The sequence below is a fragment of the Balearica regulorum genome, chromosome 12, assembly GCF_011004875.1.
Source record: "Balearica regulorum gibbericeps isolate bBalReg1 chromosome 12, bBalReg1.pri, whole genome shotgun sequence".
Taxonomy (NCBI): Eukaryota; Metazoa; Chordata; class Aves; order Gruiformes; family Gruidae; genus Balearica; species Balearica regulorum.
This window is the reverse complement of record NC_046195.1, coordinates 10085919-10105620: the sequence shown is the minus strand read 5'-3', so window position 1 is coordinate 10105620 and position 19702 is coordinate 10085919. Positions and strand designations below refer to the sequence as shown.

Sequence of the window (19702 nt, the reverse complement as noted above, 5' to 3'; positions counted from 1 at the left end):
CCAGCAAAGAGGGAAGACAGCAGAGACAGTCTCCCTTAGAACACCATGCTTTCCTCGGGAACTAACTGGGGCCCTGAGCTTTCCACTGTAATACAGTGCCAAGATAAGAGGACACCCACATTTTTGGGGCAGCTTCTGACCACAGGATTTAACCACTCAAGGAAGTGAATTCAAGGTTAGATGGGATTTGAAATTAAAAAAAAAAAAAAGGTATTTCTGATCAACTCCTTGCAAGACGTTTTAATTCCATAGTAAGAACATCCACAGAAAGAGATATATAAAGAATACCTTTCCAAAATAACTCCTTACACAGAGGAGGTCTATTGGGTGCCTGGGAACAACTCTGCAGTACCATCGCTCTCTTGGCCTGAATCCCCACTTTCATCCCTTCTCGCAATAGCAGTTAACAGAGACATTCTTCTATGAGACGCAAGACACCAAGATGCCCCATATGAACTAATGTATCTAGCATTCTTTAGGGGGTGCAGGCATGCGCCTCGCTTCCTCCCATTCAATCTCTCTTACACAAATATACTATTCAGATAAGGTCAAGCCTATTGAAAGGACCGTCCGGTTTGATTTGTACTGATGCTGTCCACCGTATCTGAGTGGGAGGACTCAACAAATAAGGTGAACTACTCACACCAAAAAAAAAAAAGGCTGTTTCCTTTCCTTTCCTTTCCCTCCTCACGCAAAGAGCTCGACTGGCGATATTTCATAAAGCGGCTCAAGGATCTAGATGGCATGGCTTTCGATAAAACACACTTTGACTGTACAAGCTTTTGAAAGAAGTATTTGGAGTTTGCTACGTTGTACTGCCATGCTCAGTTCTGGTGATCCCAGTGGTCCCTTCTGGCCCTTAAAAACCTGCAGCCTGTCATTTTTTTCACATTTTTGCACTAGATCAAGGCAGAGCCATGCAAACAATGCATTGCTAGCGGGTAAAACAGTCATTTCCACAGCTCTCCACTTGCAGGCTTTGCCATCATCAAGATGCGGAGGGCAGGAACTGTTTCCGGGTAGAAGCTGATGAGATACTGTCACACAAGCCCAAAAAGATTAGAAAAATGTCTGTTTAAAAAGCGTATGAGAGTCACGCACCGCATCATTGCTGACTGTAGGGATTCTGAACGACTGCCAAAGGAATAAATACAATCGAAAGGCGCAATATCATCAGAAAGGTTAGTTTCACATTGAAGCGCCTATGTTGTAGAAGGCGTTTTTCTACAAGGAACGGGACGGTGTTTCTGAAGGAGCCAGCCGCACGGCACGGAGCGGCTCTTCTGACCAACGCGCTCCTCCCGAGGCGCATCGCCGCCGAGCTGGCCGAGCCGCCCCTGCCGCCTGCGCCCGGCGAGTCCGCGGTGCCCGCCACGGGAAGGGCAGCACGGCCGGTTCCCCTGCGGGGCTCTGCGGGCGGACGACGCCGCAGCAGCGGCGCTGCCTCCCCGGCGGGCCCGGCGGGCAGAGCCTCTCCGGGGAGCGGCGGGGCCGTGACTCACCGGGCCGGGCACGCACGGGCGGCGGGGCTTTGCCTCCGCGCCCCGCCGGGATGCGGGTCCATCTCGGGAAGAGGCGCCGGCTCCCGCCGGGGCGGTGGATGGCAGCGTCGGCCCCCGCCCGCGCCCTCCCTCCGCTCCGCGATGCCCGCCCGGGCCGCGCTTCCCCCCCCCCCCCCGGCCCCTCCCGCCGCCGCCTCGCCCGCCCCCGAGCAGCCCCCGGCCCCGCCGCCGCCCCCGTACCTTCGTGTAGAGCTCGGAGGCTGCCATGGCGCGGGGCGCGGGCGGGCGGCCCCTCTGCGGCAACCCGGCGGCAGCGGGAGGATGCTCAGGCGGCGGCCCGGGCGCGGCACGCCATGTCGCTACCTGGCGGGCGGCGGGGCTGCCGCCGCTCTGTGCATTGTGGGAGCGGCGGGCAGGAGGCAGGCGGGCGGCGCGATGCCTCCCACCGGCGGGCGGGCCGCTGCCCGGGGAGCGAGCCGTGCCGGGGCCGCCGGCGTCGGGCCCCCAGGCGCTGACCGCTCCCCTCTCCGCGCTGCCGGGCCCCCGAGCGTCGCGGCACGGGCTTTACCGAGGGCGGAGGACCGAGAGGCAGGGCTGGGAGAGACCCGCGGCGGCCGCCCGCCTTCCGCCGGCCAGCCCGGGCTCAGCCCGCTCCTCCTTCCGCCGCGGCGCGGCCCCACAGCGGCCTCCCGCTTTGTGCGAGAACCGGCATCCCTCCCTTCTCGCCTGAGCCCGCTGTCCTTCCCCCCCCCCCCCCTTTCCTCCTAGACTGAGCAAATTGCTCATTTCTCCATCAGGGACGTTTATCGTTGCTGTCGTTTTCCAGCCCCTGTACCACTGAGCTGCGGCTCCCAAACCCGCCGGCACGGCAGCCCGGGTACCACCGGCGCCGGGTACCGGGGAAACGATCCTGGCTGTCAGAGGCACCTCTCCTGCAACGCAAACAGCTGAGCCTCCTGCAGCAGCCTCAGCTCACGGGATGTACAGCTGGGTTACAGCCTACTGCAGCCGCTACGTGCCTGGCTGCCACCCTGCCGCAGATGGAGTTATTCCATTGTGTATTGCTGCATGTCTTTCAGGTGCCGAGCTTTCCGGGTTTTGTTTTCTCTCTCCAAAATTGTTATAATTCGAACCACTACCAAAACCACTGAGGAGAACTGGGCCCAAAACAGTTCCTCCGATAAGCAAGTCCAGTTCTTGCCAAGAAATCAAGGTACACAGCTTTGAAAAGTTTAACTTCCACGTCAAAAGGGAATGAAAAGCGTAATCCGTGTTCTGGCTAGGTTACGAGATGGCAGCTCATCTGCTTTATGAATCACTAGCGGGTGGGATTTTTACAGCTCACGTTACAGCAAGAGTTCTTTTGACAGCAGAACTGAAGATACTACTATCTTTCTGTATTTTCCTTTTTCACCTTGGGAATGCATCCTACCAGTCCAAGCAGTCCAAAATACACAAGTTTGAAACAGTTATCTTTGCCACGCTCTCCACCAAAGTGTTTTGACTTTTTAAGTGGTATCATCTCTGCAGAATTCAACTGTTTAGATAACAGCTTTGTATTCAGCAGGTAGTATCTAGACTCCCCCTGAAACTTGCTGTGGCTATTAAAGAAACAGACAAACCAGTTCTACAGAGAAAACCATGAAAGAGATGGTTCTCAGAATCATTCGTCAACTGAGTAACAACCAGAAATGAGAAACAAGCTATCTTGACTCCCCAAATAAACACTCCCAATAAATGCCATAATCTAGCTGTACTTTACTGCTGCTATCTGAAGGAAAGGAGATGGAGAAAGTAGCAAGCACAAATGAAAAAGTCATGATGAAAATAAGGAGCCTTACCTGGAGTTGTTTGATTTAGGCGCAGATACATGGTCTTCACAGCTAGTAAACTAAGGTTAGTGAATTCAGAAAAGAGGTTTAAAAAATTTCTTGATTTTGCTGGGACAGTTCAGAGTTTTTAAAAACTCCGGGAGAGTTAGAGAATTTTAAAAGTACCTTCCTTCCCATGTTCTGACACTCCCCTCGGCAGAACTGGACATTTGCTCTCTGTCCTACGAGAAGCCCAGAACTGGTTCCTGCAAATTACTGTCCAGGTCAGGGTGAGGTTTTTGGCTAAGAGGTTCCCACAGCTGTACACATGTACACTATGGCAGAACAGAGAGATCCATACTAAAGCTGCCAGTCATCTTTCATGTGTAACATAAAAGTGATTTGGGCTTCATTTAAGAGTGTGATCATCCACCTTTACCAGGCTCAGTCAAAGAATCTGGATGTATGAACCACAGAAATCTCACAGTTTGTTTTCAGAAGGGACCTAAACCCCCCCTCTGTGTGCTGCTTCATATCCGGTATTTAATACCCTTCCTTCAGGATGGTATCTGTTCTAAAGTCAAAGACACTCCTTTCAGGAGTTTACATGGACTGTGGATTACTGTATCAGCCATTCACAGCTGGGGCTCAGGAGCCAAATGTAATTATAAGCCCCAGCAAAAAATAGATATCAGAGTCCAAAATATGCTATGATTTGACACGATTTGCATAAACCAGGATTTCAAATCTGTCATTAAGGACAGGAATTGGGGGCACTGAAAGTTGCCAAGAAACAACCTGTTTGTAATGTACGTAGACTGACTACTTCATTATCACTTCAGCATGCGTCTCCTGCATCAAACGTTTGCTGGCATGATTTTAAATGTCCTCATCTCATATCTTGCCCAGCATCTTTTCAAAAAGATCATTTATGGCATTTGATTTCAGAGCACATATCCCAGGGTACTCCAGCTGACAACATATGGCTGATGTAGCTGACAGTCCACATGCAGAATTTTATACTGAATTTGAATCCAATTTAAAAAAAGAAAAGATAGAAAATAAACTAATCTCAATTCATAGAAGGATTATGTCATTTTTTTCAGAAGTGACTACAAAGGATCTGTCCTATCCTTTTTCTTACATCTACGTTCTGTTTATATCCATGATCTGTTTGACTGTGACAGAAAAGTTCCCTTCTCAGTTAGGACTTCCTATTCTGTCACGCTGTACCACAAGTGAGCAGTGGATTCTCTGTTAGCCAAAGGAAAAATGGAAATCATTAGAGGCACAGAAATAATAAATACTGGTAACAGAAGGAACGTGAGCTGGTGTATTTGGCATGGTGGATGGCCCTGTCTACTCCTTCAGAAAAGCATTTGTATGCCCAACGTCGGCCATCACTTTAACTCCACGTGGCTTTCACTGCAAAGGCAGACAAAGCTAACTGAGGAATTCATAGGCTAAAATCCTCCTCCTCCCCTTGCCTATAGTCTCACGCTACAGGATTAGGCCTGTAACTTTTGGCTGTAGAAAACAAACAGGTTTGGTTTCAGCCAGTACTGACTGAACTGTTGCCAGTCAAGAACTCTGAAATATAATGCAAGACATACATAGGAAGATACACAATTATGCACCACTCACGTATTCTCCCAGCAACACTTGGGATTTACTTCCAGGTTTTTTGGGCTTACAGAAAAAACAAGACAAAAACTACACGATGAAATGCCTGTGCAGAAAGCTTGCCTCAGTCCATCTATGCCTATACTAGGAAGAGTTCTCTCGTCTCTAGAGCATCACGTAAGTATTGTCTTTTCAATGTATTAGCCAATTTTTTTTTCCAACAGTATAAAAACCATCACCTGAGAACAGACCTGAAGTTTAGAAGAATCCACAGCCGCCATTCTTGCTTTTAAGCATCCTTGTAACTTCAGCCATATAATTTCACTCCTAGAAAGTGCCACACATTTAAAAAAATCCAAATCCCGTTTCTCAAAGAAGACTCTTACAGTTGTTTTCCCTCAAACCCAGTAAGGAAACAACCCCACCATACTAACACAGACAGAAGTACCAGCTGAGGTTGAATCCAGTCTCTGTGGAGGCTCCCTGTACCAGGAATGTTAATGACAGTTATTTGATCATACTGTAACGCTGTCAAGGGAAACTGACAGATTATCCAACCACATTCCTCTTTTAATAGGAGCTACAACACTGTCCTGCAATAAGGTAAAAAAACCAAACCCAACTAAAATCTGTTTTTAGAGTTAGAAACAAGAAGTACTTCATCTTCCCATTTTAAACCAAATAAGCATCCATCTGAAATCGGTGGAGGCTTTGTCAGTATTTCCCAAACCAGTAAGTAAACAGAATTCTGAGCTTGCTATAAATATGCAAGAATACATTATGAACATCTATCAAGCAGCATCCTCATTGTAACAGATGTACTGCATGAGAAAGACAGGGACAATTCAGTTGTCTGCCCCTAAACTAAAGCTTTTTCAAGCATATCAGTTGAGCTCAAGGCTCTCTGCCTCTGTGCCAGTACTCCAGAAACAGTTTCAAGATAAGTATTTAATGAGAATAAATACTTTGAATATGCATAGAACTTTTCAGATTTCAAGTTACTCTGGATCTATAGATGCCAGAAATTGGGATGAAAAAGCCAAAGACGTGAAACTGAGAGAAGGCACCTTGCCTGTACTAAAGCAGGACTAAATAATCAAACTACGCATTCAGCCCAACTCCACTTAAACAAAAAAAACATTCATCCTGCTGGCATGCTCCTCCAGTCTGCTCTTCCCAAGCTCACGAAAAGCCCCCCAGCCATCAAATAATCAAGTTCCTGCAATCTGGCCTCCTTCCTGAATGCGGTCATGTTCTGCAAACACAGCCACTAAATGCAAAGCTGCTCCAAGCGCAGGTCTCCACGACAGTATCCACCACAGCTCTAATTTGAAACAGTTTGGGGCAATAAGGCTGTACTTAAATGGTTTGTCTTTGCCTGAAGATTGATGCCACTCCCCATACAGAGGTTCAGGTAAGTTACTAATGCCAGCGTTAAGGCAGCCTTTGCACTGCCTCGGCATGGTGGTGCAGTGACACTACTTGGACACTTTTCTCCTCAGTTTGTTAGAGATGCAGAGTATAGAGGGTGTTACTATGACCTTGGTGACTGAGCTAATTGTGTAAATATACCACGCGCAACTTGAAGTTGCGCAAAGATCAGCACCTAAGTCACAGGCTGAATATGAAATTAGTTGGGCTTTTTCCAGCATCTTGATTTCTTGGAAATGTTGCCATATCCAGGCCAATAGTCTATGGCAATGCAAACTTCTATATGCCAAGCTAATTCCCAGAAATCCCCGTCACTCAGTCCAAGGGACTAAAACAATGATCTTTTACGGAGTTTTCAAACAATAAGCTTTAATTGCCTTATTAGAAAAATAAGCACTGAAATATATATAAATGTGATTACATTAAAGTAATTCTGTAGTCTAACATACTAGAAACCAAAGCCCAGTCATATTTTTAATGATACAGAGTAGCAAGATTTAGGATTTAGAAATTTTCCGTAGCGAATACCGAAGTGTGCAGTATCTTTTAGGAAACCACAGTAAAGACGAGACAAATCTCCACGTTGCAATAAAAACTAAGTAGATCAATTTATTCTGTATACTATACAATGTGTAAGTTTGTAAAGAACAATTGACATTTTATCACCTTAACATCTTGACTGGGTGTAAATATGTCCAACAAAATGTACTCCTGTGGCCTTTACACAAACACTGTCCTACTACATCGAGAACAATGAGAGGGAAGCCTTTGGTGCTACAGATTTGGGGACATATCTATGAAATTGTAATTAATCCACTTAACTATCTCGAATAAAATGTTGGTGCTACCTGCTATTATAAGCCTACATGAGTACTACTCTAATAACTAAACACTGTCTATCTTTAAAGGCAAGATATGAAAGGGACTGCCAGTCTACAGTGTGGACAGGTTTTCTCTGAAAAAGGTAATTATCAAATGGTAAAACTCATATAATACATTATGTACATAAGTTTGGATAGCTGAGTTATCTTGCTGGAGTAAGCTGAAAGTAAGCATCGATTTGCAGTCATCTTTGATTTACTGTTAAGTGATTAATGGACTTCAGTTTTATACAGTGTATAGAATCAAAATAGCTGTGCCTGCTGCTGAGGTCTGTCAGATGTGAAGGCTCATAATCAGTCATTGACCTAGTTAGTATTACAGTACTTCAAATATACACATGGATAATATATTCATAGCTGAATTTGTAGTAATCTTAAGAACTGCAAGTCACCGAGTGAACATTGGAAGAGCTTATGTCATCCAAACAGCAGGACAAGCCCAGTTGTAGCTGAGTGGAATGTTTAAATTTAAATGGCTATTTTTTAAACCTTCCCCAACATCAAGAAAGCTCACCTTAGGTGAGCTACAGAATAGTGCCACCAGACAATACACAGCAAGTCACCTTAAATTGTTCAAAATGTGTTTCAGGCCCAGTCCTATCATTAAGTTTCAATTTCATTTATACATACAAAAATAAAGAGGGATTCTCACATTAGGACAAACATCTATAAAAGGCAGTTTGCTTCAATATATCCAGTTTCCTTGCTATTCTCCCAGCCTAATGTCTTACTCAAAGAAGTCAAGTAGGTCCGTTTCTTCAACCTGTTCTGCAAAAACCACAAATTCTTCATAATACTAGTGCAGGATAAGGAGTAAGGACAGGCTTGACAGAGCCCATACAATTACCAGAAAAGGGCTATACAGACTTGAAAAGAATCAGGTTAGCAGTTTCAAAATTCTCTGGAACGACTTCTCTGAACCAAAGACATTATACAGACACCGACAAACTTTGCCCATGTTCTGATCAAAACAGGATCAAATTAAAATTATTCATTTTCTTAGGTTTGCCTTTAGAAGAAAGCACTGCAGAAAATATGGGCCAGTGTTCTTTTTGACTAGCAGTCCTTTATCCTGCCAGACCTTTCTGAACATGCCAACACAAAGCACATCCTTCTAAAAACTTGCACCTTTAAGAGTCTTTTCTCTTGTAATACCCACATTGGTGCTTTGTTTTCAATAGGCTGTTTCAGAACTGTTTCTTTAAAAAAAAAGTATTCAGTAAACTGATCTTTTTGAAGTTTCTTGTACTCCCAAAACATCAAGGCTATGATTACCTACATAAAAATCAATTACATTATAGATCATACTGCACTTTTAATATTTTGATTTCATTGAACAAACATGCTTTTAAATGCATCAAGTTACCTGCCTAATGTCAACTATGTATTTTGGCAATCCAGTATCTATGATCTGCGTCATAAAGATGATCTGAAGTTCATTCCTATTTTCTGACATGAAAAGTTACCTATTTCTCAATAGGTCATATTATAAATACCACTTCCAGTTCTTTGTTTCCCCAGAGCCAATGAGGGGCTGCTGTATAACAAAGAGAAAAGGAGTTAAGTTTACTACCACCTCAGGAGTTCAAGAAAAAAAAAAAAAGAACAAACCCTTCTGCTCTCAGAAGTCTAAAATAGCCCAAAGACAATTGCATATCAAACCTTAGCAAGCCTAGATTTGGAGTTTGCCACATGGGAAACTCTCTAGATCAGCACACTTAGCCATCTCCCACGTCATCAGACAGAGCATTTCAACTTTAAAAGCTTAAAAGAGCTGCTGAACAGAAAGGGCACTTGCCTCCAAATACAGGTACGAACTCCAGATTTATATTTGAATGCTGGACATTGTTGCGAAACAAACTATACAACTGCAAAAGCATAAGGCTGCGTCAAGTGTATATATAACTGTTTCACAAATTTCAGGTATACAGTTTTTACTTTCAGTAGCAAGATTCTGGGCTCTTAGTTTCAGGACAAGACTTTGAAAGATACAGAATCACTTGTGCTTTGATTGGCACATTATCTGCTTTTTAAAATGTAAAACTAATAGACGTTTGCAAAAGGTTGTGCAAAACTATTGTATTTACAAAAATGGCACAAGAGTGAATTCAACAGTCTATGCACATGCACACTTCATTCACATCTTCAACAAAAGTGTGTCCTAAGCTACGGAACTGAAAAGAATACCAGCTTCAACAGGCAGTTGTCAATAAGCACTAGATTCACAAGAGTTACACCAGAATGGGCAAATATTGCCCAAGTAAAAACTCTATTGTTAAAGCTGAAACAGGTTTAAGGCCGTTCAAGTTCAAAAGCAGAAACAAAATTCAATCGGAGCCCTGTCTTTGTTTTTATACATGCTTTACCATCTAGCAACTTGTGGTCTAAACCTCTATTTTAGACAACAAACCCAAACACAGAAGAAAAAACCAACACAACTGGAGGTTATATTAAATACAAATATGCTGTAATTAAGATGAAATAACAAAAGCAGAAACATTAGAAGTTGTAAAACTTGCGATGTCACTTGCTGGAACCAGTCCTACACTAGGAAATGGGCAATATGTACATTTTCAAGTAGATTACATTGCTCTAACCAAACTTGTCCTTTTTAATCAGTGCATTGTTGTCAACTAGTCCAAATACTACACGTTTTACTCTTAACAGTACTCCCTTACAATACCAGCACATGCTATCGCTACCTGCAAAGCTGTCAGTCTCATGACTTAGTGTAAGAAAGAAAAAGGGGGATGTGAGGGGGAGAAATAACTATTAAGGAGAAATAACAGGAATGAGAATAATCATGCAGTTCAGCTGTTCTCGTCAGCCAGCCAGCTTGCTAGCAACAAGAGATGGTTTCCGCTGTGGAAGATCCTGTGGAGTAGGAATATGGTCACCAGTGACTTCTGTCTTGTCAGGAGCTGCAGCAGGCAGTTGCTTATTCTTCATCTTTGCTTTAGCCATGTTGTAATCACCAGAATCAAAGTATTTTTGCTAGAAGACAAAACACATATATTTAAAAGCCTGAAATCTTCTCCGAATTACACTGAATTACATGGCTAACCAGATACTTTATATTCTAAAAACAGTTATAAAATCTTTCCCATTTGCCAAGATAGCTCTATGTCAATTTAAAAAAATCTTACCAAGACTGTTAAGCACACATAGCTAAACTCTTAACAACAGGCAAGTGTACGGTTAACGTTCTACATATACCATTAAACTCGCTCTAAACATGAACATAATTTTTGCCCTGGGTTTCCCAAGAGCTTTGGTCTCCCAAAAGTGAAACCTTGGAGTTTGTAAATTTTGTTGCAGTGAACAAGTTCTGCTACACAGCATAACCAAACAATGCATGAACTAAGGCAGGAGAACAGAGCCTGCTCTTTCATAACAGAAGATCAAAGTAGCATGAAACTGCATGCTAACAAGAAAATGTCTTATCTGCATATATTAAAACAGTGAAACTATAATACCTAAAGTTCCCAAACCAATTATTTAGTGAAGTCGAATCTACTGCGCAGTACCTCGGAAAAGCACTGTGTGAAGGGAATTCTTATCCCATGCTCCATGTTTCTTCTGAATACAAAGTCAGCACATCAAGTTTGAATTTCTGAAACAGTGTTCCTTAATATTTCAGCAAATTTTCAGTAGCATTACCTTTAACAGTCTTTTTTTGTTATCAGATTTCACAAATATTACGTTCTCTAGGGATGTTAAAGCCAAATGACTGTTAAATTTATCTCCATCATGGTAAGAAGAGCCAGGGAATTTCATTCCATGTTTGCATCAAGTCCTCAGCTGCTCATTGACTAATTCCGCAGGAAAAGTATTTTGTTTACATCTTATTATGAGGTCTACTGTTAAGGTACTTGCAACCCATGATTTTGAACAGATTGTCATATGAGGCCAAAAAAACCAGATTCAGTGAAAAGATTTACACTCGCAACTGTTGCTTACAATCACAATCATCTCTGGAGAGAACAATCCCTTGTTAGCTTTATATAGGCTTATTCCTTGGTCAGTTGAGCAACAACCATCATTATCTGCTATGTCTAAGTGCTTCCAGGCAGCATATTCCTGCCATACTCTTTATTTTGTATTAGTATTAACCAGCTACAAAACACTGAGTAGCAGCAGTTGTTAGAGAGAAGTAATTTGAACACCTGACTTAACAGGCCTTTACCTAAGGGCCAGGTTGGAGGGGAAGGTTGTTTATGCAAGGCCTCCTGAAGGCAGCTTTAAATGTCCCCCGACAGAGTCTTAAAGTTACCAAATTTGGTTTTCACGTGTACTACTGACTGCATCTGAACCACACACTTTTATTCCTAAACGTTCCCAATTCAATCCTTTTGGTGGTGTAATCCCTATTTACACCACAGTGTTCCAGCACTGCATCAGCAGAGTAGACCTCAAGTTATAACATAATCTGATTTGGAGAAGTCTTTCATATTTTGCCCTTCAAGGCTGAAATAACTGAAAGAAACTTTTAAACAGCATGTAAGGAATAACAGAATTGCTCGACCTTTCGATGTGTTATTGCATAGATATCTTTCTGTCCACGTAAGAGCTCCAAATAGAATCCCCCTACAGGAGCATGGTATAGCATGGTTCTCATCTACTCTTATTCTGGAGAAAGTGTGCTAATAATGGTGTGTGCACCTAATGCAGAACATTTCTGGAGAGCAAATATCAATGGGCAGAGCACATCCTAGTTGCCAAATCAAAGAAAATCTGGGCTACAGTTGACTATACACATCTAGAAGAATATCTGAGAAAACCTACCATCTTTCATGCATTAGAATATCAGTCCATTTCTTCAACTTATTCCTGTATTTTCCTTAGGTTTAATCTAGCTTCTCCTAGATGGTCTGTATTTGATCATCCCTTTCAAACTATGTCTGTCCAGGTCTCTCTGCCACAAACACTTCCTGAAAGCGTACTCTATCCTCACTCTAAACTTCAGCAATCCAGGCAGCCTGAAGTACACCAGGCATCTATATCAAGTAAAGATGCTTCCTCATTTAAGACACTGAGCACACTAAACAAAAATAATAAAAAAAATAAAATGGAAGAAAGTTATTACCACCACATCAGGAGTAGAGAACTGAAGGCGGCAGATTATGAATTGGAATCCATAACTTTATATCATCTTTCATCAAAGTGGCAAAATCCCAAACACTTAGTCAATTAAGATGCCCACTGGTCTACTGCTCAAATTTGAAAATACAGGCTGCAACCACCTCTGCATTAAATAGTGCTATAATCAAGATGAAGACATTGTACAGGTTATTTTTCGTGGTGATTTTTCCTCACATTTGCACTGAGTGCAAGCAGTCATAATTTCTTCATGGCCATCAAGCCTTAGGGAGTGAATGCTGGTCTGTTGTCCTGAACTATCATCGCAATACATACTTACCTCATCCCTTCTGTGCCTACCCACTGCAGTCTCGTTTAGGCTGCCTCTGGCCACAAAACAGCATAACTCACAAAAGGCATCACCTAATCGACCACCTGCCCATTCCCAGCAGCCATTAACTATGCTGCATACACTCCAACTTATGAGAGAAAGCTTATCCAAAAAACCTGCCAACAGTAACAATTCCCAGGAGATGTTACCAGATAGCACAGAATTAGATCAGCACTGAACTCCAACAGCTGGTTTGCGAAGGATTTATACTTGGAATCACTGCGTGCACTCAAAGGGCCTAGACAATAGCAAAAGAAAAAACCAGTGTGACAGCAATGAAAGTACCGTGAAAAGTAGTCATGTACTAGGATTATTCCAAGAACAGCGTTCTAGCATGCCTGAAAGGCATTACATAATCACTTTATGAATAATTAAACTAAAAAAAAATAAACATCTGAATAACTAAGAAAATAAGAAACACTGGTTAAATGTGGAACAATATTGAAATACTAACTCACTCTTCATTCTTCTATCATTTTTTTTGTTAGGGTGTATATTCAGAATTACACCGTCATTCTCAAGCCACTGATGTCAGATGGTGCCGGCATAACACAGCAGACTAAGCTTTCATGTACTAAAAACACGGATAAGAAGAGTGGACATATGTTTTGGAGACATAAGAACGGGCAAGAGAAGATCAGCACTAAACAGGGATGAGGTTCTGACCCTTCGTGTTTACTATAATGTTTTATAAAAAGTCTGTCACAGCAGCACCAAACCAGCTTCTAAGTTTATTTTTTTCTAAAAAGTGCAATTGAGCCATTGATGCTGTAAACTGCTATCCTGCCAATTCGGCATTTTTTTTGTGGAAACAAATTTCTTTTCCTTGTGCTTTCACAGACAAAGTTTAAATTTCTTAGCACTCTTTCTCATGCAAAGGCCTGTGGAGTGGAAAAAGATCACAGGTACAGGAATTTTGGAATTTCTTGTCCATACCCTGTGGACAATAAAGAACTCACTCCTTTTTGAAGCCTCTTCCTCAAGAAGTCTGAGCCTCCTGGCTTCTGGCCCAGATGAGGATATCTTGCTTTCAATTTTGCTTCTTCAACTTTTTCTGGGCTGATCACCTTATCCTCCATTTCCTGAAAGACAATTAGCAATACTGTAAATGGAATATAAAATAATGAACTATTTATGCAGAATTACCTTTGCAGGTAATTCACCAACATGCCAACTGGTGCTACCATGTGCACATACCAATGATTTGAATAGATATTTTCATACATTCTCTCTCAAATACTGCAGCAACTATAGGAGTTCAGCCTCCCACCTTAGATACCTTTCCTGGAGATGTGTTTGAATTTAATCAATTCATTTCTCTTGCATATAAAAGTAGTCCATACTAAAATTAAATTATTCAATTTGGGAAAAAAAAATCCCCCCCCCAAAAAAACCCATTTTTTGAATAAAACAAGGGTTCCACTAAGAACAAACAAACGTTGAAAGCTGGGCAAGAGCCACAGGACTTTTTTTTTTTTTCAACTGCCCCTGTTTGATCATGAAGCTGCACAGACAGACGAGCACTTGTATCGTCACGATCTAGTTCATATGACTGCTCTAACTGTAATGTGTTGATATTCACTGTGAAACAGCATTAAAGTAGCTTAGTCTCAAAAACATGCCTGCTATTGTATTAATAGCAACAATACTGTATTTCTCGATACATGTCTATAATTATCCTAGAATTATGAGGATGAAGACAGTTGGATAGTGCATTTGTGTAAAATAAAATGCCTATTTTATGAATATACTGTAATCATTTGAAGATACTCATCTGGCAAAAACTGCAATTGGTACATCCAGTCTTTCAACACTGACCTCTACTTTACACTCATCTGTTCTGGTCCGTGTAGCAATTTGATGCATGAAGTACAATTTCTCCTATTAGATCATTTCTAAAATATCTGCCATTCAAAATTCTTCTTTTGCTACTTTCCAGTATTTGTCGAAGGCTTTTTTTTTTGCATGCAAACCATTGCTAGTTCAGAGAAAATATATATTGATTTGCACTGAATGTGGTAGTTCTTGAATTGTTATTATCATCTGAAGTCACAGAAAGACTTTTAGGCAGGAAAGAAGAATTGCCATTGAAATCAGGAGGACCTCACATTCATCTGTGACTAAGGTTTCTTATCCACTTAGAGCTGCTTAGGCAGCCCCTTCACACTCTTTTCCATCAGTGTCATCATCCTTTGCATTGCATCAGTCAGCATGATTGCGTGTACTCCACATGAACGGGTTACAGAAACTGATTCAACAGAAAAATAACCATCTTTTTTTTTTTTTTTTCCTTTTCCCTTCTTGGGCTGTGTTTCATTTGGATCAGTTTCCAGAGCCCGGATCACCGAGTGGCTGCACAAACAGGTATGTTAGCACAGCAGGGAGGGCAGAGGAACACAAGCAGCTGGGTGCTACTTAAACCAGAACTGTCAAAGAACTAGAGCCACCACACCAGCCTACCCCAGTGCCTTTCCTATCTCTCTTATAAAAGCTCAAAGTTCTATAATATTCAACATCTTTCTGGTAAAAAGCCTCAGAAGCAAAGGTTATAACAACAGATTTAGAATGTAACATCGTCTAGTTGCTCCACTAGGCCAAGACGTCTCAAAGACAGCTTCGCACAATACAGTGGCAATCTGAATTAACAGTTCTACTGAGGAAAGACAGAAATTCTCCTAACAGTTTAAGAGAAACTTCCATGAGGGCAGGAACCAATGCTTTTTATTAGATGAAAGCACAGCTAGGTAATACAATGCAAAATACAAATAAATATTAAGGGCAAAGTTTCCCTGACACTACTGAACAGAGAACTATACTATTTCTCACTATATGGTATCACACTAGCCAACACCACAGTTTTCATGTGTTATAAAGGTCATTCTTCAGCTGCTGTTCTTCCTTTTGTGCTCTATCATCATGCCGACACTGACTGGATTTTCTCAAAAGCAACCCTTTCAGCTAAACACTTTCAACATCTAATGCTGAATCACTGGGTACTCACTGTTGAGCCAACAGACAAAGCATCTGAGGGGGCATGTTTTGCCAATATTAACCAAAAGGAGATATTTTTCAAGAACAGGGGCCAACAATAAATAGCTTACATAAATATGTATTCATGGTGCATCAAAGGAGACATTTATGCAAACTCACAAGGCTGACAAATCATTGCACAGCAGGCAATCAAAACACAAAATACTGTTATGCATCAATGCAGCTGAAAAGAATACAGGCTGTGGTCACTTCCTCTTCACGATCAGGAAGAACTAAGACTCAAAAAACTATGCAAGACAAATTAAAGAAAGTCAATACAATGACTTGGGGCATCAAACAAAACCAGCTGATGGCAGGTTCAAAAAATACTTACGACAACACTTCTTCATATAAAATAAAATTAAGCTGCAGAACTCCTTGCCAAAGAATAAAGGGGGTGCCAAGAATTTAGATGGATTCGGAAAGCAACTCGATGTGTTCATTTGCAGCTCAAGTGGCTTTTCAACCACAGATTGCTGAGACCTGGGATAGTTTTCTGGGGAAGATCGCTGCAGGCATGCCTCGACCATATATATTCTTCTGTGGACTTGGTGGTATTGACTACTCTTGGAGATGCATGGCTGAGCCACAAAGGCTTTAACCCAAGGCAGCAAGGCCACTCATACATTTAGAATATTCTCCCTTGAGTTACAGAAGCAACGACCAAGTGACTAAGAAATGATTGGGGTGGGGGTGGAAATCAAGATATACCACGCTCTTCTTCCTAGTGACAAGCGCACAAAAGTTATAATTTTAGCTCTCTACAGGAATTTGACACAGCTAATGAAGTCGGCTTACTTCATTAAAAGCATCTACCAGGAAGGCAGCAGTTACCTAACTCATTTAAAGATAGCTTTTACTTTTAATCTTTACAAAGGTACTAGAATGTAAAGTTCCATATCTGTTGGACAACTGAGCTGCATGGCTAAAGAGAGCCATCAACCTTTCCAAACGCTGGTATGAAGAGCTCATCCTCTTTAGCAAAAGACATCACACAAAATGTAAAGCAGAAAATGGGAAAAACATGACAACAGCACAACTGATGTGGCAAAAGCCAGTCCAGAAACAAATGCACCACCTCTAACAGCTTCCTGAAAAAAAACCAGGCTTTTAAGGCAAAAAGAGAGTCAGTCAACCAAGTGTATGTTCTCCAACGTCTAAAGTTCCTTTGTTGCTGAACTTCCCCTGCCACTATCCTGAGTTTTCACACTGAGAACAGGAAACACTGGTCTTTGGCAAGTTTTCAATTTATATCACTCTCTTGTTTAACACCCTTGTCGCCTAACACACGCACAAGTTCTTACAGCATGTTAGAAAAGTTTAGAAAAAAGGTCTGATCATGAAAACGTTCCCTCAAAGTTCATTTAGGGGTTTAATCTTTTTAAAGCATACATATGAATAAGTACTGAAAAATGGGTTGTTTATGTAAGTATTTCAGAGCTAAGCATTAACTGAGTCAGTGCTCAATTTTGCCTACTCAAACAGATTTAGTGAAGGTTAATATTGCAATGCCATAATAGTACTGGTACCACAGTATCCTAACAGGAAATAAACTCACAGAAAACAAAGTTTTATTGTATTGATGTTATTAATTTGTCTTGAACACCTCATCAAACTAAATTAGCAGATCAGTAAGGGACTCCCGTCTCTCAAATAAAGGGTAACTTTTCAAAGCAGTGCATAAACCCTGCATTTCAAGACTTCAGCCTGAAACTCAGCACAACCAGCCCCAGCCACCTGACTTCATCAGAACACACTAGAAGGCATCACAATAAACTTGCTACCACATGTTTTACTATGCTCTTATTACAGAGCTATTCTAGGAGCGCTGCATAGGCCAGGGATTTATTTTTATAGGCTTTGAACAGGAACAGTATCTCTTCAGTAGTCTACCTAATATGAACGTTAAGTCGAGCTGCAGAACACACGCATTTAAGAGCGGATTACAGACCTGCCACAGAAGGTGGTTCTCATTACTGCACCTCTTGAGAAGGTATCATTCCATATTAACCCCCAAAGCTCGCCTACTTGTATGACTAACTCATATTACAAATTGTAAATTATTAAACAAAAACTTGACAGCTGAGGTAGATTAGGCTTTTTTCTTTTATCGTCCTTCAAAGCACTACTTGTGTTTCGTAACTGCTCCCTATCAGAAATAGCTGTGGAGATTGCAAATGAACCCATATAGCAATGACAAGACTAAAAAACAAACGGCTTCTTAAAGGCACAGCCGACAGAGGGAAACTGCTAACTGCATACAGCCATCTATGAGACCAAATCTACTTTAAAAATTATAATTATTAGTTACAGAGATCACATAATAGTGTCACGACAAGATAACCCAGCCAGTTATTCCTTCTAAAAGCCTTAACTAGGACAGACCACAGCCACTGTGTTTTGGATATCCCTCCTCCTAAATAGCTTAAATTAAAAGCTAAAAATGTTCTCGAAGTGAAACAAAAGTTCAGCCGCGGGATTATCGCTGGTCTCCAGCCGCTGCGTCTGCGAGCTGAAATTCTTTCACCCAGGACGCCCAGGCAGGCAGGGCACCCGGCGGAGAGCGGGGCCGAGGCCGGTCTAGGGAGCGAGGAAGCGCCATCAGCCCCTCCGGGCCCGAGGACGCCAACGATTTACCGGAGAAGAACAATTCCCAAGCGCAGAAGCCAACATGGTGGTGCCGCTCCTCCGCCTCCTGCCTCCGCCAGCCGCGGGGGCAGCGCCTGCTCCTTCCCAGCCGCCCCGGCCTGCGGCACGGCGCCGTTCCCCCGGCAGGCCCCGGGCCCCGTCCCGCCGGACCCGGCGGCGGAGGGCGGCTGAAGAGAGCCGCCCGCCCCCCCCGCCCGGCGGTGGAAGGGCCGGGGCTCCTCCCCGGCGAGGGTCGCTGCTCCGAGGGTGCTCCGGGCGCGGCGCGGAGGGCGGCCAGGCCCGGGAGACGCTGCCTTAAGTGCCGCGGCGGCCCGCGAGGCTCCCCGGGCTGAGGGACGGACAGGCCCGGCCGCGGCGGCCCCGCTCCCCCTCAGCGCGCGGATGGAGGCGGGAGAAGCCCCGCGGGCCTCCTTCCGCTCCTCGGCGGGGCTGCGCGGAGGACTCCCGGCCACCCACCTTCTGCTCCTCGGCCGAGGCGGGCTCGGAACTCTCGGCAGACATGGCGCCGCGGCAGCAGGACGGCGGGGAGAGGGCAGGCGAAGGAGGCGCGACCGCCGCTCCTCCGCGCAGCGCAGCGCTGCCACCACCTCCCGCACAAGATGGCGGCCGCTCGCACGACGGCGCGCCGGCGGGACCAGACTTCCTCCGCGCTCAGCCTCCCCGGCGGCGCGGCCACGCTCTGAGCAGCGCGCCGAAGCCGCTTCCGTCTCCGCCCCCTGACGTCACGTCCGCTGCCGGGCATGCTGGGAGATGTAGTCCGGAGGGCGGTGGCTGCCCCTCCCGGTACCCGCGTCCGGCCCTGCCGAGGGGCGCAGGGCGGAGGCCCCGGCAGGCCCCGTGCCCCGCAGGCCCCTCTGGGGGACACGAGGCCTTCGCTCGCAAAGAGCCACGGCCATTTATGGAGATCTGCCCGAGCTGCAGGCCATGGCCCGGCTCCGGCAGACAGCCCGGGGGCGGCTTTCAGAGGCCGAGGCTCGGCCCCGGGCTCCAGCTCGGTCCCCCGGCCTGACATCGGGGTAAAGGGGAAAAAGGCCCTTTGCTGCTTGGCTAAGGTTAGCTCTTTTGGCTACTTTGACAGGTCAAACACGAGGAGCTGAGTCCTCAACAGCTTTACTTGAGGATCACTTCTGACTCCCAGACACCCGCTGACAGGATAGGGGATCTCAGAGTCCGCTGAAACTTCTTAACAGGGTGGTATGAAGTTATAGAAAGTATTGTCTTCCCTCCCCATTTCCTTTTCACTGTCTGGTTCTGAGCTGAACAATAACCTCCTTTGGGCTCTCTTAGACTTTAAGAACATAAAGG

General features: G+C 43.9%; 2 protein-coding genes across 10 annotated transcripts in view; both read right to left on the bottom strand.

Annotated features, from left to right (window-relative positions):
- MYO5A (myosin VA) overlaps positions 1–2179 on the bottom strand; it is a 103476-nt gene extending 101297 nt beyond the window's left edge. For 4 of the 8 annotated variants that reach the window (XM_075764531.1, XM_075764528.1, XM_075764532.1 and 1 more), the window contains exon 1: positions 1743–2179. In XM_075764531.1, the coding sequence (XP_075620646.1) occupies positions 1743–1769 (27 nt within the window). In that variant the 5' untranslated portion in view covers positions 1770–2179. The remainder of the gene's footprint in view (positions 1–1742) is intronic. The other 4 variants (XM_075764527.1, XM_075764533.1, XM_075764530.1 and 1 more) reach the window with 2 other exon arrangements.
- Positions 2180–6950: 4771 nt separating this feature from the next.
- On the bottom strand, positions 6951–19118 carry ARPP19 (cAMP regulated phosphoprotein 19). Of its 2 annotated transcripts, none has more exons than XM_075764923.1 (3): positions 18854–19118; positions 13678–13800; positions 6951–10242 (listed from the first exon to the last, which is right to left on the bottom strand). In XM_075764923.1, the coding sequence occupies exons 1-3, from the start codon at positions 18896–18898 to the stop codon at positions 10072–10074; spliced, it is 339 nt and encodes a 112-aa protein (XP_075621038.1). In that variant the 5' UTR covers positions 18899–19118; the 3' UTR covers positions 6951–10071. The 2 variants fall into 2 exon arrangements, with proteins under 2 accessions (XP_075621038.1, XP_075621037.1); XM_075764922.1 differs by lacking the exon at positions 18854–19118 and adding an exon at positions 14537–17932.
- Between the last annotated feature and the right edge of the window lie 584 nt (positions 19119–19702).